The sequence below is a fragment of the Halichoeres trimaculatus genome, unplaced genomic scaffold (assembly GCF_033239565.1).
Source record: "Halichoeres trimaculatus isolate MK-OKI-2021-1 unplaced genomic scaffold, fHalTri1.1 fHalTri1_scaffold_15, whole genome shotgun sequence".
In the NCBI taxonomy this organism is placed as follows: Eukaryota; Metazoa; Chordata; class Actinopteri; order Labriformes; family Labridae; genus Halichoeres; species Halichoeres trimaculatus.
In genome coordinates, this window is record NW_027437193.1 from 28938397 (window position 1) to 28956037 (window position 17641).

The 17641-nt window shown below is 41.2% G+C and overlaps 1 protein-coding gene across 4 annotated transcripts in view; it reads right to left on the bottom strand.

The window, feature by feature from the left end:
* Positions 1-1680: 1680 nt before the first annotated feature.
* gpc1b (glypican 1b) overlaps positions 1681-17641 on the bottom strand; it is a 135324-nt gene continuing 119363 nt past the window's right edge. For all 4 annotated transcript variants that reach the window (XM_074688718.1, XM_074688715.1, XM_074688717.1 and 1 more), the window contains 6 exons: positions 16380-16545; positions 16084-16214; positions 9061-9189; positions 8664-8797; positions 6904-7079; positions 1681-6539 (listed from right to left, as the gene is read on the bottom strand). In XM_074688718.1, the coding sequence (XP_074544819.1) occupies positions 6334-6539; positions 6904-7079; positions 8664-8797; positions 9061-9189; positions 16084-16214; positions 16380-16545 (942 nt within the window). In that variant the 3' untranslated portion in view covers positions 1681-6333. The remainder of the gene's footprint in view (positions 6540-6903; positions 7080-8663; positions 8798-9060; positions 9190-16083; positions 16215-16379; positions 16546-17641) is intronic.

Sequence of the window (17641 nt, forward strand, 5' to 3'; positions counted from 1 at the left end):
GACTTATAGTTTTAATAAAATAAACTTATCTGTTTGCTATGGAAACAAAACTTGCTGTGAATATGCGTGACAACATTAAAATGACCAAAAGTTTTGATTTCCTAAACATTTTGTGTTTTAAATGGTAAGTTAAGTTGACCTCAGAGGAACAAAACATGGGTGATACCCAAACAAGTCAAATTGACACTGTAAAAAACTGAAATCTTATCAAGTGTTTTTGTCTTATTTTTTAGACTTAATATGAGCCACATTCACCAGAGCAGTCCAGGAAAATGTCTCGTTTCAAGTTATTTAAAGACAAAAGTGTGGTCTGAATTGCTTTTAAGAAGTAAAAAAAAATCTGCCAACTGAACACGAGAAAAGATACTTGTATTAAGACGTTATTCCAGTTTTAAGCAAGTTTTTGAGCAAATTTCTCTTATTCCATTGTTTCTTTTTTTTTACTTGTTACAAGCAATTCAGACCTAATTTTTGTTTTTAAATAACTTGAAACAAATCATTTATCTGGACTGATAAGCTAATTGTGGCTTATAACGAAAATAATGAGACAATTTTTACTCAAAATAAGACAAAAACACTTGATAAGATTTCAGTTTTTTTTCCTTTTTTTTTTTTACAGAGAATAAACATACTGCACACCAGGCTTACAGTAATGTCCAATTCCTTGATGAAAGTTGTCGAAGAAGGTAACGTACAGCTCAAACTACAGCCGTTTTTAGAGCAGACTATCATTTGTTGGTGGACACATGGGTTGTTAGGTCTCACACACGCATGTTCAAAATCTTTCTGCACTGCAAAACCTGAATGACTTGGATATAAACAAATATTTCCAAATATAAATATGAATCAGAATCAAGCTCCAAACCCATGTTAAATTTATTCAGACACAGCTTGGGTTTATCTTTGAATCCCCGTGTTGTGACTTCAAACAGACGTTGGTGTGAACAAGGTCAACCTGCAACAACAGACTTTGCGTACCTTGGCGCTGCTTAGAGAGTGAGATGACAGCACTTGAGATTTATTGTGACATATTTAAATATTCATAAACTTTTTCTTCCACATATTTCTACTGTGACTTGCTGCAGTTTGCCTGTATTTTTCACCCCTATAATTTTACAACCTCATGACAGATGTGGAAACAGTGCAGCTCTGCTGCAGAACCACAAGGTCCTTAGCTTCTATTTACATATCTGAAGCACTTTGTATACAGCAGAGCTGTGTTTAGTGTGGTATTCCAGTCTCCCATAGGATCATGGTCAAGTACACCTTGTTAAAGTGTCACAGTGGGGATGATCTTTCCATTGTGTACAGCGAGAACAAGACAAAGCACTTAGTGTGCTCTGAATATGTGGCAGCTTTTCAAGACAGCAGCTGTCACTTCTGACATCATTTCTGGAGTATTGGCCTTTTTTAGGTGGCAGTGTGCCCTGGTGCGCTCTGGGAAACAACTTTGGCAGACTGGATGGAGAATTTGGAGAAAAGCAGACTCTTCCTTTTCCTATTAAGCTGGATCGGCATGTTGTTTGTGTGAGTTAAACAGTTTGAGGGTTTAAGTCCTTCAAGATACACCAGATGTTGGTATAAAACAGACTTTCTCTTATTTCCTCTGTCATCATACACAAACTCACTTATCAACCATTAAAGACACAGGACACAGGCGTGTTGAAAATCTTACAATGTATATAATTGACACAAGATTTCAGGTACAACAGCAAATGAGACATTTGTATTTTTCAACCTCTTTCTGGCGTCTTTCTTCACCATAAGCACAAACTCTCCATAGATTTCTGTTAACAACAAAACCAAAGTAAATAAAACAAGAATATTAAAAGTACTTTTTTTTCTCATAAATTGGCACCTTTAAGAAATTCCTCCCATATTCAACACGGTGTAGATAAAGCTGTTTTTTAAAGGTGGGATAACCAACTTTGCATTTTTGCCAGTTGATGATGAAGGGCAGCCTGACTCTTCATCAGTATTCCTGTCTCCTCTTCATCACACACGGCAGCTTTGTGTTTACACTGTTGGACCAAAGTTGAATAGGAGACGTCTTGCTGGGCCATATCTATCTGCATACACACATCTCCAATCAATAGTCGTTTTTGGAAGGTGTTGACTCTCGTTATCGATCGACCGTCTTGTGATGTCTTTGTGCAGACAACGCCATTTCTTGGCCTCATAAAAGTGCAGGTTTTATAAAAAGGAGGGGGAGGGGTGAGCAACAAATTAATGAGATCAAAAGGTGAAGGATGAGAGAGAGGAAAGGAGGCAGGGTTTTGGGGGGTGGGGGGTTGTGCAAATCTCAGCCAATGACATTGTGAGGCAGTCACTGAAACTGAAGTTGTGAATTCGGAGTGGTCTTTGATTTGGAATGTCACCATCACAGCTGGAGTCACTTCTCATCCTTTACAGGGCGTCATGTGCACTCTTGCATTCAGAATTCCTGACAAGATCACAAAAAGAAGACCCACTTAGCGCTCTTGCTCATAGTTCTTTACTTAAAGCTATGGTCTACGATTTGGAAGCTTGGTAATTATTCATAACACCGTTCATGAGGCTGTTATGGTCCGACGGTCCGATCTACACAATATAAAAAGCAAAAAGAACGAAAAAAATCCATTCAGTACATCAGCTGCAAAACAGCATAATAATTGACCAATCCGAACCGCCATTCACCTAGGGTTTGTGTGTGAGTCCATCCAAACCCCCTGTCTCCACACATCCTGCCCCACTACCCCTCTCACGTCAGCTAGCTGCTCAGCTACTGAAGCATCATGGAGCCAGAGAAGACCGAAACCAGGAAGCTGTTACTGTTACCCTTCACAGCTGAAAAGTTTTAAGGAAAAGGCTAACGCAAGGAAGAGTTATGAGTGATACAGGTGCAAAAAAAAAAAAAAAAAAAGCTGCGGAGGGATTTGGGACTGAAGACTGACGCTGAGACAGCTAAGTTTTTGTTGAACAGGTAATGACTTTGTTTACTACTTTGTTTCGTCATTGTCATCTCTTCCATATTTCTCTCCTCTACTTATTGAGCATTTTACGATGTATAAAACAGCGCCCTCCAAAATGTTCTGTGGCGAATGAGTGGTGAAAATACGATATTGCACACTGCAAGGAGGCCAGGCTGAATTGGCGTCCCTTGGTGAAAACCCCCCAAAAATGATAAACCAATCAGATGAGGCTGTGGTCATGACACTGCTCACCTGTGATTGGCCAAGACTGTGTCAAGGGAAACCACCCTGTCTTTGGCCTTAAACCAATCAAATCACAGTGTCGTCATCAGCAAGCCACTGAATGAAAATCAGGGAGGTTAGCACGTTAGCAGTGTGCATGAAGCAACCGGTTGTGTGTTTGAGTGGGCGGTTGAGTAAATTTATATGATATTTAAGCTAAGTCAAGAGGACAATGTACGAGTGTGAATGAGTGACTGAGGGCGGGAGAGTGAAAGGGCGTTATACATAACAAGCGTGTTACTCTCTGGGCACTCTTATGTCATTCCATTACAGCAATATACAAGCTGCAACATAGTCTTTTCTGTACCCCACTCCCCAAAAAACATACAGATTAGAGGCTTTGTCTCACTTGGCTTCCTCAAAAAAAAATACTCAAGCCACGCCACTGTTAGCCACCTATCTTTAGCATTATAAACTGAGCTGGTGAAGACACCAGACGCACACCGAGAAAGGTAAAGCCTCGCCCACCGTCGGCTCTGCTCTGATCAGCTGGCAGTGGCAACGCCAGGTCATTTCGCCACGCTAATTTATGGTTTTGATCACGCCGGTCCAATTGAAATAGATACCACCGTGTGTTACAAGGAGGATGACTGTCATGTTTGTCACATTTTCCAGGTGGGGGGGGGCAGGCTGCTTTTTTCAAATGTGTCTCATCAGCCAAACCAGGTTTCAGATCGTAGACCATGGCTTTAATTGCCTTTTTTTTTCGTCCCATCGCAACTTCCAATATCATTTTGTATTTTTACTAAATCTCAAAACTGACCCCAAAGTGTCAGAGGCAGTCACAGGCAGATTTTGTTACCATAGACTAAGAGGAAGACAGACACAGGTACACAGACACACATACACATACACACACACAGCATCCATTAATAAAGCATGTCAAAAATAAGAAAATGCCATTAAAAAAAATCCTGTCAGGTAACACATTCGACAACAACTTCGCCCATCTAGGGAGCAGTAATTAAGTGAGTTTGTAACAGATGTGCTTCTGAAACTTTGACGGCTCCGCCAACTGTTTAATTGGATCTGCTGTATTAAAAAGGCTATCAGATGGATTATAGTGGATTGTCCAAGCGTGCAACTGAAGCGGTAATGTACATCAAAGATTCATGTCCAGTCCTGTCCTCCTTGTTAGATTTATGTGTCACATACAACACAGATTGGGAGCTATTACAGTAGAAGGTTAAAAATCCCATTTTTTTAAACTAGCCGTGCTATTTTCCTGATGCTGTCAGGTGAACAGCACTCTCTCGTAAGCTGTAGTCCAGTAGATTTCATTTGTCATTCCATCACACAAACAAGGTCTACAAAGGCTCTATCATCATCCTTCCTTCGTTCCCTGTACCGACCAAAGACACGCATTCATACGCTTACACTCTCAGAAGCATCGTCCCATCATCCTGCACGCGGTGTTCTCAAACGAGAGCTTTGACATTTCTTTGAATTAAAAATGTGGCACGCGTTTCCTCCCCAGCGAGCTTCTCATCAGGAAAAGCCTCACACCGTGTTTCCCACAAACATTCCCCAGTAAGGTTGACACGTAATGAAGCACTGTGTCATTGTCATAGAGCTTCGCCATCATGTAGAAGCAGGAGGAACGCTTTAAAGGTCATTATAACTGATGAGAGGGGGGAGAAGGATGGAGGGAGTGGGGGATCGGGGGAGGAGGCACTGATATAGTAAAGTTGCAGAGGAATGGAAGGCAGATATCGATACACTATGACAGATGTTGAATGAAATAAAGAGTTAGAGCATACAATGATCAGGCTGTTGTAAAATTTGATTGATTTTTTTCTAGAAAAGAAAAATATGTACACTTTTGTGTCTGACACAGAAATAGCAGTACAACTTAAAGACGTGCACGGTGTGGGTTAGTTAGTACCATGTTATGGATCATTGCTGCGATTAGACAAAAATGATGACACTGCTGGTTGCAATTATGATGCAAATTACAGGAGCACTGGGCCTTTGCAGGGAGAACACAGAATAATGTGCATCAAATTTTGCTGTAATGTGTGAATAAAAGAAGAAACTAAATTATAGCGTTTTGTGACAGCAGGGTTTCTGCCTGTGTTTACACTTCTGCTCTGCTACACGCTTCCAAAATCCTCAAACCTTCGCTGTAATCTTAAACCGACACCCCCTCCCCACATGCAGAGCTCTATAGTGGGAAGCTGCTGTCATCTGAGACCTGGCCCTGGCCTTGCCTGTGTTTTGCTAACACCAGACTCTGGAGATGATCCCACGCAGCCAGCGGGGTGCAAGTGAGAGGAAGGGGAGATCTGCCTCAGCAAAGGGGGGGCGACGATGTAGGGATGAGCGGATGGATGGAGCAGCAGACGGGTCATGTAACTCCCGCATTGGACGATCATGTCAGTGTGAATGTGATCATGGTTATTATTACAGCTTACATGGTAAAAGTGCTGACGCCATGGGCTCACATTCAGGCTGCGAGGAAGCAAGAAAGTGTGATGGTATTAAGAGGTCTGCTGGGCCGTGTTGCCAGATTATCCTCCTCTACAGTCGCTGTATACTCCTTTATGATATGAACTTTTGGTTTCTGTATTTTTTAATCAATGTGAGAGAGGGGAGCCTTTTGTTAGTTCTGAATAAATAAGTCAGTCTGCTCGACTCAAGTGCCGTTTTAAAGGGTGGAATAACAAACATGAATCTGAGTGCCGCTGCAAAGCCCCATTCTCCCTCTCCCTATGGTGTCAACACCAACATACTGTGAACATATAGTCACATGTCTTCAGTACAGATATAATCTCAGAGAACCCAAACACCAGAAAAATAAAACATTAGAAGATGCAAAAAAAGACCAGCTCTAATGGTGTCATAATATAGCGAGAAACAAAAGAAAAGAGCAGAACCAAACATTAAGAACACTCGTTTTTCCATTTTGTTCCACAAAAACAAAAGGAAGTCCATCCAAGTGATTTTTGTTGATGTTGTTGTTGTTTTCCTTATACATATTTAGTTTTGGCAAAGTAACTAATCCCCCCAGCTTCTCCTTTCTCCCCCTTTCAGGCTCTCCCCGAACCCCCCTCCCCCACGTGTCCCAAACTCAGTCCTAGTTAGGTGGATCCCCGGTCAATTATCGCCGAAGCAGCAACATGAGCAGTGGAAGCAGGTAGATGGAGATGCAGGGCAGGCTCTGATTGGCTGAGCCTTTCACTTCTTTGTTTACAGGAGGCGAGGGGTAGATTAATGGTCGGTCGGTGACGAGGGGGAGGATGCGCGGGTTCCGGGAACACATTTCGTCTGCGCACGAGCCGCTACCAGAACCGCTGACATCATCACCTAGAAACAGGGGATATGAGCTTAACTGATGAATATACATAAAATTATCCCAAAAAAGTGGCAACTGTGTCATCATCAAACTAACGCGTTATGAAATCTTTCACATACACATTGATAATAAATATATCATACCACATAGGGTTTTCAATTTTAGTTTTTCTTAAAATATATAGAATCTTTGAAGACAGAGCATATTTTGGCTTCATCTTAATTCCAGACTTAATCTTTATTTTGAAAAAAAATGCACAGACAGAACACAGTAGTTTATTCCCATTTATCTAGCACGCCTTAAAAAACTGGATCCCCTGACACAAAGTGTCTTGTTCATTATAAACTTGTTGGGATGTGATGTAAGAGTACTCACTGGTGTCCTGGAAGTCCACATCCTGGCCGTTGAGAGCATTCTTCAGGCGATGTGTCATGATCTTCAGCTGCATTATCTGTTGTCGTATCGTCATGTCTGGCTTGGTGATGTCGATCTCCACCTCTGGGTTGTTGATCTGACTTGCCAGGCCATCACCTATCACCTCTGGAAGGTACCTGGCAAATAAAAAACCAATAACCCTTTTAAACTCTTTATTTCATCAGGATACTTCATTAAATATTCTTTGTTCCCCAGAATTCTGAGAAAAAAAAAAGTTCTAGAGACTTCATTAGCTGCAGGTATGCAAGTGTGAAAATAGAACTGCAGCAACCTTTAAAGCACATGAAAAGAACTTGAGGCTGTGGCAATTTTTCTGCCTCTGGTGGACAAACTGGTACCACTCATCTCTTTGCTGATTTTGTTCGGCACATAAAACTAAAAATCTCATTCTGCTTTAGGAGTGGGAATCGAAAAGCGGTTCCTGCTGAGAATTGACAATAAATGTTTCAATCCATTGATATTGTTGCTTAGCAATTCCCTTATTACATTTTGCCGGAGCTGCATGACTGTACGTGACTAGTCTGTCGCAGCTATCTGAGCTCAGATAACAGTTTCCAAAGAAAATTCTAATTCAAGATTATCAGCTTGAAGTTTTACTGAAAAACTGAACAAAAAAACAAAATCAATATTTCTCTGTTACAGGAGATTCCTATTCAATATATTCAACATGGTTTAAATTTCCTTATTTACCAAAAAGGAAAAAAACAAAATAGCGCTAGCTTGATGCTGACGTATATGGGAAATTGCTTTAATATGCTGGCGGTCAAAATACATCAGTATAACTTTGGCTTTAGAATAGAATTTCAACTTTCGTCACAGAGACATATCACAATTACTCTTTGGAAAATAAATATTGAAATTCCAAATGTCAAAATACTCATGGGCAAATGAAAAAAAAGTTGCGTGCAGACTCATGGCTGGCTTCATAACTACAGCAAGGTTCCAAACTACTTAGAATACTGCTATAACCACTTTGAGACACTAGATGGCCTACTTGAGTCAATAATATAAAAAAATAGTACACTGTTGCCACATGACGTGCAATTTTTCACTATATCTTTTTTACTTATTTCTGTATATTTACACCCAGAAGTATCCAGATCCAGAGACCAATTACATATTTATTCACTTACAAACTCAATTTTAGATTGTTGACTCAGAAAACCTGTAAAGCTACTTTTTGTACAGATAAAATTCACAGAAAGAATTGATAAAGAATCGGATCAATAAGCAGGATTGATGAGAGCATTGATATCTATAAAATCATATTAATGCCCATCCCTATCCTGCTTCCTCTTAACAGGCAAATACATCACCATCTGTGTAATTTCATCATGAAGTGGAACTCTGTCTGACACATCTCCCCAGAGCTAGTTCAGGTATTAAATAAAATAAGGACATCAGTCTTCCTACTGATATATATTCTATATTTTGCTTTTGTTGAGGCTAAAGCGTTGAAATATATCAGTCTGTTTCCTAACAAGCTGAAAAATCCTTTCAAGACATTTAAATTAAACACAATGGTAATGATGACAGCAGATTCATAAGGTTAGAATGAAAATAAAAAGTATTTTGGGAAAAAAAAATTGAAGCATTGCAAACACTGATGTAATCTTATGGTGTAAGCTCTCACACCCATTTTTCCACTGTGATGTGTTACTCAGGAAAAACAGATTTCTGTAGAGGTGTATATTTCCTACCTAGCACGGCTCATGCCGTTCCAGCACTTTTCCTCAGCCCCTGTTCCTGTGGCCACTCTGTCACTGCAGAGAACACTCGGTAGAGAGACCCAGTATGGCTGCATGTCCCTCAGTCTCACGGTTACATCAGACACCTGATGCAGGGTAGACACAAGCAGACACATGAGCTTTCAGAGTTGGTGTAACACCACAGCCTCATGACAGAAACAGTCCTGCTTTCTAACATCCGAGGGCAGACATCATTTATCCATCCAAGCATTCATTCACATCCAATCACCCCACAGTTGTCTGTGTAAATGGGGTTTAACAGGCCGTGATGACCAGAAGTTCCTGCATCCTCACTTAGCCGACCCTCAGAGAACGATAACACACATTCAGTTAAGGAAAAATCACTAACCAGTTTGTCCATTTTGCTGGAGCTAGATCCCAACCTGTCTTCCACTGTGACCTTTCCTTTCTTCAGGATTTCTTCGACTCCTGTGCCGCCGCTTCCTCCCTCTCGGAGGTTGCCGCACGCCTGAAATAACTGTGATGAAAGAAAGAGAGGAAGATATGTGAGACCAGAGATGGAGACTTGAGTTTGGGACTAACTTGAGTCACGCTCATGTCACACACACACAGAGACTTTAGACTTGACTTGGACTCATGCTCAAAAGACTTCAGAGTCGACTCTGACTCATGTTTTGGGACTTGTGAACAATCATTATGTTTTGTATTTGTATAAAGATTAAGGAAACTCTGTTGAGCTTAATGTGATTCCTTCCTCTTTTTCATGGTAACCACTTTACGCATTGGGTGTGTGCCTTGCACAACACAGGGTATCACTTGTACATCAGATTTTGACAATAGTGACTAGAGATAGACCGATATGGATTTTTTAGGGCCGATACTAATACTGATTATTAGTAGGCATGGAGGCCGATAACCGATATTTGAAGCCGAAATTCATTTGCAGTCAAAGTGAAAATATTGGCATAAAAATGTAAACAATACAAACTCCAACACTTGACTGCATTTAAATGCCTTCAAGCATATGTTTATTAATTAGCTCCCAGGCTTAGCAGCATGTTTTATAAAGTTAACTGAAAACTTAAAAAAAAAATGACTCAAGCTTTCTACAGTAAATAAGGTTTCAAAGATTTCTATGTAACTACAATAAAACTGGACAGAATTGAGTTTGTGCTGCCTTTTACAGCCATGCAATTCAGGTGAATTAATTTTCTGTTTGGTTTTACATGACTGATTTTAAATGACCATCTAGGGCTTCCATGGTGTAGACAGGGAGAAACTCTGTGCAGAGAAGCATCAGAGCCAAAACGACACAGTTTAAATGGGTTTCATGTCGGCCGTCAGATTTTAAAAAAGGCAGATGCCGATATGCCCCAAAATGCCAAATATCGGTCTGGATAATCGGCACGGCCGATAATCGGTCCATCCCTAATAGTGACTGGCAGCAGACCTACAACTGCTGCTGTACCATTTGTCAATACATTTGGTTTTAAAAACTTCAAACAGGACCACCAACAAAAGGAGTGCTGGCTGCAAAGTCTGCAGTATCCCAATCAAAGATGCTGGATCCACCACATCAAATTTTATTAGGCAACTGAAAACTCACCCTGATAGGTCAGTCACATTAGCACATATGGACGGTTAGCTCAGCATTAGCTACATAACGTTCACTTAGCTTTATAACTGAACATTTGAATAGATGAGTGAAATTTTGCTTGCCTCACTTGACACTGAGATGCGTTGACATGTCGGATGGGTAATGTTAATCACCTATCTATGTCCCGCTGCCACCATCTGCTGGTTAACGTTGACCACAGAAAAATACACAGTTACTCTGTGATTGATTTAGACTCAAGACTTGAGACATATCTTGGACTAGCTACCAAAGGTTTGAGACTGGGAGTTCACCGGTCACGACTCTCTGGCCGATCACTGATCTTTAAAAAGCCTGACCTGCCGATACTGATTTATAGATTAACTGAAAGCATATACCTTCGATGTCCCAATCTTATTTTATTGAAAATCATTTAACAATACCTGTGAAACAATATAATCTTTAGGTTTTAACTTCAACAACCAATAAAGTGTCCTGAGTTTTAGCTCTAAAGCACCCTTCACACCGCCGCACGGTAACCGCCCGAAAACTGCCCCGAAAACCGCTTCTCTGCCGGCAGAGGCCCCTGAAATGCAGAGCGTTTTCCAAAGCGGCTCCTGCCGCTGTGGCATGAGCATGGGGTAACAGGCGGCAGTGACGTAGAGGTGATTCGGCGAACGTTACAGCAGAGCCCGCCCAAAAGTCCTTCACAACACTCCCTCCTCAAAAACACTACCCCTTAGTAGTACCTTATAGTTTCTGTTTACTCTATAATGTGCAGGTGAAAGATTTTATTATTATTGTAGAGCTCTGGATATTCAGATACCAGCGGTATTAGCTCCTCTATTGCTCGTTTTGCCCCGCGAAGCCTGCTATTTCCGGGTATTCTTTTTCCTTCGATGTGATTGACTGTTCCCAGGCGGCTGCCGCCACAAAGTTCAACACACTGGACTCCAGGCAGCAGGGGAAACTCTGTGCGCGTGCACGTGGGCGGCAACCGCTTCTGGGTCCTACCGCTGCAGCCAAAACCACCTGCCGTCTGCCGCCTGACCCTCATTAAAATGACTGGAGGCGGCGCGTTGCCGCGCAGCGGTGTGAAGCCCCCTTAAGAGTAAAAGGCAACAAAGGCTGGCTGTCAGACCTTCCAGAAGGTATATAAGATTAGTTTCATATGTAAGGATGGGAGGATCTCCAATCCCCCAAAATTAAGGACTGATTGATTGATCAGTGCATGTCAACTTGAGACTTGACTTGGACTCTCAAAAAAAGGAATTGTGAACATCTCTGTGTGAAACCAAAAAGAAGGGAAGCGTGCCGATAAATGAGGAGCTTTTTTCACTCATCTCTTCAAACACTACAAGGTCCAAAAGAGATCTGTTTGATCTATGTACGGCTAGTGGCATGGACTGCAAAGGCTTCAAAATTTCTCTATAAATATTAAATTCATTTTGCACCTACAGAGCAGTTCATAATCAGGAAGATTAAAGCTCCCAGAGTAACAGAAGTAAAATCTAAACCTTGACCTATCCCTGTGAAAAGACTTGTATAAATCCATTCTCAAACTGCGTCAGCAAGTCTGTAAGTAAGAAGAGAAGCTTTGAGCACATTAGTACACACAAATCTCTACCTTTGAAAACCAACAGTGACAAGTGCGACTTGTTGACCCCCAGAGTCAATCATTGCGTTGCTGCAGCAGAATGATCCACAGCTCAGAAAGCACAACTTGTCCCTACAGGGCTTACATTTTATAAATGGAGCCCAGGGAATACAGTTAGACTGCAGTCAATCTGTCATCCAATCTGGCCTGCTTAGAGGAGCCTCCAGCCTTTGAACCTTCACATATAACTTTAAAATAATCCCGTCTTAAGCTTCTACCCATGTCTGTCAGCAGAAGTCAGAGTAGTTGTTTGGCTCACGGTGGAATATGTTCTTGTTTATATGGCACAGGGTGCGATGTAGCCCTTCAGCGCTTTGAATTATGCAAACTGCAGTTTCTCTTTCTGTGTGGTGCAAGTCTTTGTGGGAAAAGTTATGTAACACAACATATGGTTTGATGAGAGATTATGTAAATTAGAGATAATCTCTTCTACACAGCCTCATCCGTGATATTATAACACAGAAACCATTGACTTGTGCGGGATCAGCACAGCTCTTTACGCGGCAGATGAAGATCACAAGCTGGAGCTGTGTGTGATCACACTTGTGAACCAGGTCTGAGGCAGTCTGCCAGGCTATGGTTCAACTCAGCCAGACAGGCTCTTTAACTGCAAACCAACACAGAGGGAGCCTTGTCTTTTCCTCTCACCGTTTTACATCGTTTTCCACCTTGACCAAACGACTTTAAGGATCAAATAAAACTGAGGCTCAAACCCCATTAAAGAGTGAAGTAAACGCTTGGCCTGCAGGTTTTGTTATGACTCACATCCTTGTTTTTCAAACCAGGTGTGTCGAGCTTTGCAATGAATTAATTGAGTGGTTGGAAAGGTGTTAAATGTGCTAACAAATAAGAAAAATAGCTCGCAGAAAGTAGTGAAGTGTTGCGAGACAAGGACAATCTCTGGGACGATGGATACAGAGTGTGTGTGTGTTTACACGTTAGCATTGAAACAGTAAACATTTCGGACTCTCTTGCTTCTTTTCTATTTTGCTACATTGACATATATATTTCAGTCCCTCGGAAAGTTGGTTTCAAATCTTTAGTATTTCTCTATAACATAAAATATTCATGACTAAATATGCAACAACCAGCTAATCTGCTTCAGTGGGACTGTGTGGGTGTGCTTTGAACTGATTTGACTGACAGTTGACTGGCTACATAAGCTATTAAGGGGACTTCCAAAAAAAAGAAAACAGTGTGACAGATATTTTTCCATGTGAACTTTGATTGACTTCACTCAAGAAAGAAAAAAGTGTACTTTCTTGTACTAATTTAAAAAGGCTGTGAGAAGTTTCTGAGTGATCTTGAAAAAGTCTCCCTTATAGATATAATCCACACTTTAAAATAAGATAATGAGCACCAGTATTGAAGGTTACAGGTTATTTCAAAATGCTACTTCTTAGCTTCCCGATTAAGTTGAGCAGGACTGGATTGGTGTAAGTCTCTATGACAACACCACACCAGCTGATGAAGTTTAGCAGTGGACAAGAAAGCTGTGTTTTTCTCTCCTGAAAATTATGAACCTAACTGTCAGACAGAAAAAGGACAGAAGAGCAGAAGAAAGCTAAACAGGAGAGTGATACAGCCCCTGTGTTACAGCTAAAAGCTAACACAGGGGCTAAACCGCAGAAAAACTGAAATCTTATCAAGTGTTTTTGTCTTATTTTAAGTAAATACTGTGTCGTATTACTTGATATGAGCCACATTCAACTAGTCAGTCCAGAAAAATGTCTTATTTCAAGTTACTTCTCGACAAAAATTAGATCTGAATTGCTTGTAAAAAGTAAATTAAATCTACCAAAGGAACAAGAGAAATTTTCTCCAAAATTTATCTTTATACAAGTAACTTTCTCTTGTTCCATTGGCACATATTTTAAGTTGTTACAAGAAATTCAGACGTCATTTTTTTCTTTAAATAACTTGAAATAAGACTTTTTTTTGGACTGGTCAGGTGAATGTGGCTCATATTAAGTATAAAAAGACATTTTCTACTCAAAACAAGACAAAACCACTTAATAAGATTAGAGGTTTTCCCAGTGTAAACTGTTTGTGATTATGTCCATTCCAACCCACAGTCAGTGGTCTGTTCAAACTTGAGAGTCTATCAATAAAATGAAGGGTGAGGTTACGTTAGCTCTGCTTGGTAGATGACTGGCAGGTCATAACCAGAATCCACTAACGTTACACATCACTGACATGTCTGACAGCACCGGCTGTGAGTAGTGCTACATATGGACCGCTATTAAACTACTGTACGAACTGGCAGTTAGCATGTTGTAACGTTAGCCTACGGTTATGTCGTAGCACCAGGCTGCTGGTAGTGCTACATATAGCCAGCTGTGCTTGTTGTCACGTTTACAACAACAGTGCTATGTAACGATACTGAGAAATACCTTGCCTCGTAGCATTGTATCCAGTAAAACATTTGTCTTCAACAGAGATTTTTTTTTTTTATAGTCTTTACAACAGTTTGCGTGACACTCCAGGCCAGGAGGTGGCGAGGCAGTCACATTAGAACAAATCCTCCTCATAGCACCTGGCTGTTAGTGGATCTACATATTAACGGCTACTAAACTACTGTACCAACTGACAGTGTTTACTTGTTGTCAAGTTAGCCTGCAAATACGTAGGCGCGCTGGGCCGCCGATAGTACTACATAAAGCCAGCTTCTACAACATTTGCTTGATGTCACATTTCAAACTGCATCGCTTCCTGACTGTACTGTTAAATACCTTACCTCGGCAAGCTGTATTCAGTAAAAAGTTGTGTTGAACAAAAGAAACCTGTTTTGATCCGATCTATGTTTAATTCCAAAACAAAAACACGCCTCACTAAAAGTAATTTACAACAGTGTGCGGACACTCCAGGCCACAAGGTGGCGAGGGAGTCCAATTAAAACATATCCTCCTCACAACACCTTTAATGTACTTCTTTAAATGCTAATAGGAAAGTGACGTTTCATTGAGTTCCATGGGGATGTCATGGGCAGATGGGAGGATTTGTCACTTTTTTGAGAAACTTGAGAAACTGTAGTTTTCCAACATAACTAAAATTTATTAAAGTAAATATTTTTTATAATATCATTCTGTTACTTGTGCAATACAAACACGAAATCTACCCCTATTTACATTATCTAAAATGATAAACACTGTACTCTACATTCGCAAAAGTGTGTTTGCAACTGTGACATAAATGTGTAATAACATTGGTATTAAGCAACGGAAGGCCATCACATCAACTGAGACTGTATTCTACATCCTAATGATGTGGATTCACTGAGGAATTCACACACTGATTGCAGAGGATGCTATGAAAAAGTGCCCAGCACTGACTAATCCAGTGCATATGCTGTCATAATCTGTTGGCGATTCCTCCAGGAGCCCCTCACTGTTCACTGTCAGTGCCCACAGACATTATGACATGTTTATGATTAAACAGTGAACCTTTCAACTGGGTAGCAGCCAAATATACAGCAGTTCATAATGATTAATGTTTAAAGAATTAAATGCGAGGGTTGAGATCAGGAAATTCACCATAGTTTGCAATATTTTAATTCAGCCTGAAACCTTCACTTCGTCTTGATGAATTTGTGTTTGTATTCTTTGCAGTAGAAACAGTTTTTCAAGCTTCATTAGTAGCATCAAACAGAAGCAGCTAAAACAGGTCAGGGGATATGGATAAAGAGAAATAATGCCAACTAGGGGGAAAAAATGAAAAATGGGGGAGTAGAGGGAGTCAGAGCTTACAGCCTAACCCAGAGGGGGTGAGCTCTCAACCAAACAGGCTTCTTGCCCTGGCTCTGCCTCCCTTTTCCTCCTTCATACATCTCTCTGCAGACTCTCCTCTCTGTTTTCCTCTTTTCTTTTCAGCTGTTGCAAGTGTGTATGATGAGCAGTGAGAGGGGTTGTTCTGGGCTGCCGGAGCTGGCTGTTGTGAGCCTCCCTGAAGTGATGGAAGCCAAACTTGATGAAACACCAGTGAAGGGAGGTTCCTCCTTGATAATGCAGATGATGTGTTGGTTCCTGCTCATTTTTTATCGAAGGTCAGGAGGTAGGGGCCATTTGAGGGCCATGTGGTATCAGTACCTTGAGCGTGAGTATCTTGTGTTTATTGAGAGAAAACTCTAACAGCTGATTGTACACACAGGTGTATGCTCTGACCTTGCTGTTGATAGTCTCTATGTTCTCCATCATGGTGTACATGGCCTCTGATATGCGAGAGGGAAGGAGGAGGACGACGCTTTCCACACCAGACGGGCCATCAAAGCGATCAGCCACCTGCATCATTGTTTCTGCAAAGACATGTGACGCAGGCAGCATGAACAAAGGATGAATAAGAAGTATAGTGTTAGAGCAGCTCTTATGTGTGCAGCGCAGTAACACCTTGTGCCAGATGAACTTCTAAGCAAACATATGGCTGAAGCGGATGCACGTGTGAATGAGTGTGTGCGGCCCACCTGCCAGATGCCTCCACTCGGTGTTGAGGTCAGCTTGGTTGGCCAGACAGCCCTTCATGACATTGCTGCAGTAGTTGGCACAAGGTCTGGCCGAGGCCATGCTGCGGCAGTGGGGACAGTAAGTCATCCTCATCATGGCCCGCATGCACTCCTGGCTCAGCTGCACCTGGGGTAGGACACAGACAAAAATAAACATCCGGCACCTGGATGAATAATGGCTTTTTAGTCTCATGTGAGCAGTTTTACATCAAAACTTTCAAAACTTTAAACCAATGATTTATCAGTTAAGTAGTGCGGATGCTGCTGGTCAGAGTTAACACAGAGTTGTGTGAAAACGGAAATGCTGCCAACCACACAAAGACAGTTACAAATTTGTGGGAGGTCACCTCCCATGGCGACCTTTTTTTACACTGGCACCGGACTTTCATTCAGTACGGTCTCCTTGGAAACCACTTTGGGAGAACTCTCTTTTTGTTTCAGATGGGATGAAAAGGCCCTGACATTCATACAAGTATTCTCACTCCCTCACTCCATCCGTCCTGCCTCTTCCATTTCTCTTTTCTATCCCACAAGGCTGCTCCCCCAGGAAAGGGCCTTGGTGCGTGAAAAGTGAAACTGGGTTAATACCAGTAAGCTCTGTTCACAAGAGAGTACAGCTATGCATACAAAACCTCAGGAAGTGTGTGTGAGAAAGTGAGAGTGTGTGTGTGAGAGAGAAAGAGAGGTGGAACAAGCCCGGCTACGCATACAAAGCTCCTCTAAGCTGACATCTGGGCCAGCTTCGTGCTTTTCCTGGAAACTGTTCTTCCAACAGCAAAGACACAGTTAAATCCAGCTTTTAACAAATATACAGAGGAAATAGGACAACAGATGAGATCAGGTGGGAAAATAAATCACAGACACTTTGAGCGCTCTAAAGTTAGGTTCAATGTTGAGGGGAAGTCTTTAAAAGGATCATTTTCAGAACAAAGACAAGAGACTTCCTTTCCTGATCACTATACTTATCATTAATAAGATAGACAATATATATAGTTCATGAAAAACAAAAACCTCTCATAAACTCATATTTTCCTCTGCGTTTTATGCATTCACTCAGTGTCTGTCAGCAGAGGATTAAAGAAATGCAAAAAAAGAAAAAAAGTGGGAATAATGTAATCAAGAATAATGAATTATTGATGTATGAAAACAAAGATGTAGTGTACAGGAATAAAGCAAGGGGGCAACATCCGGTTAATAAAAATGACGCCCATGCGGAAGTGCTA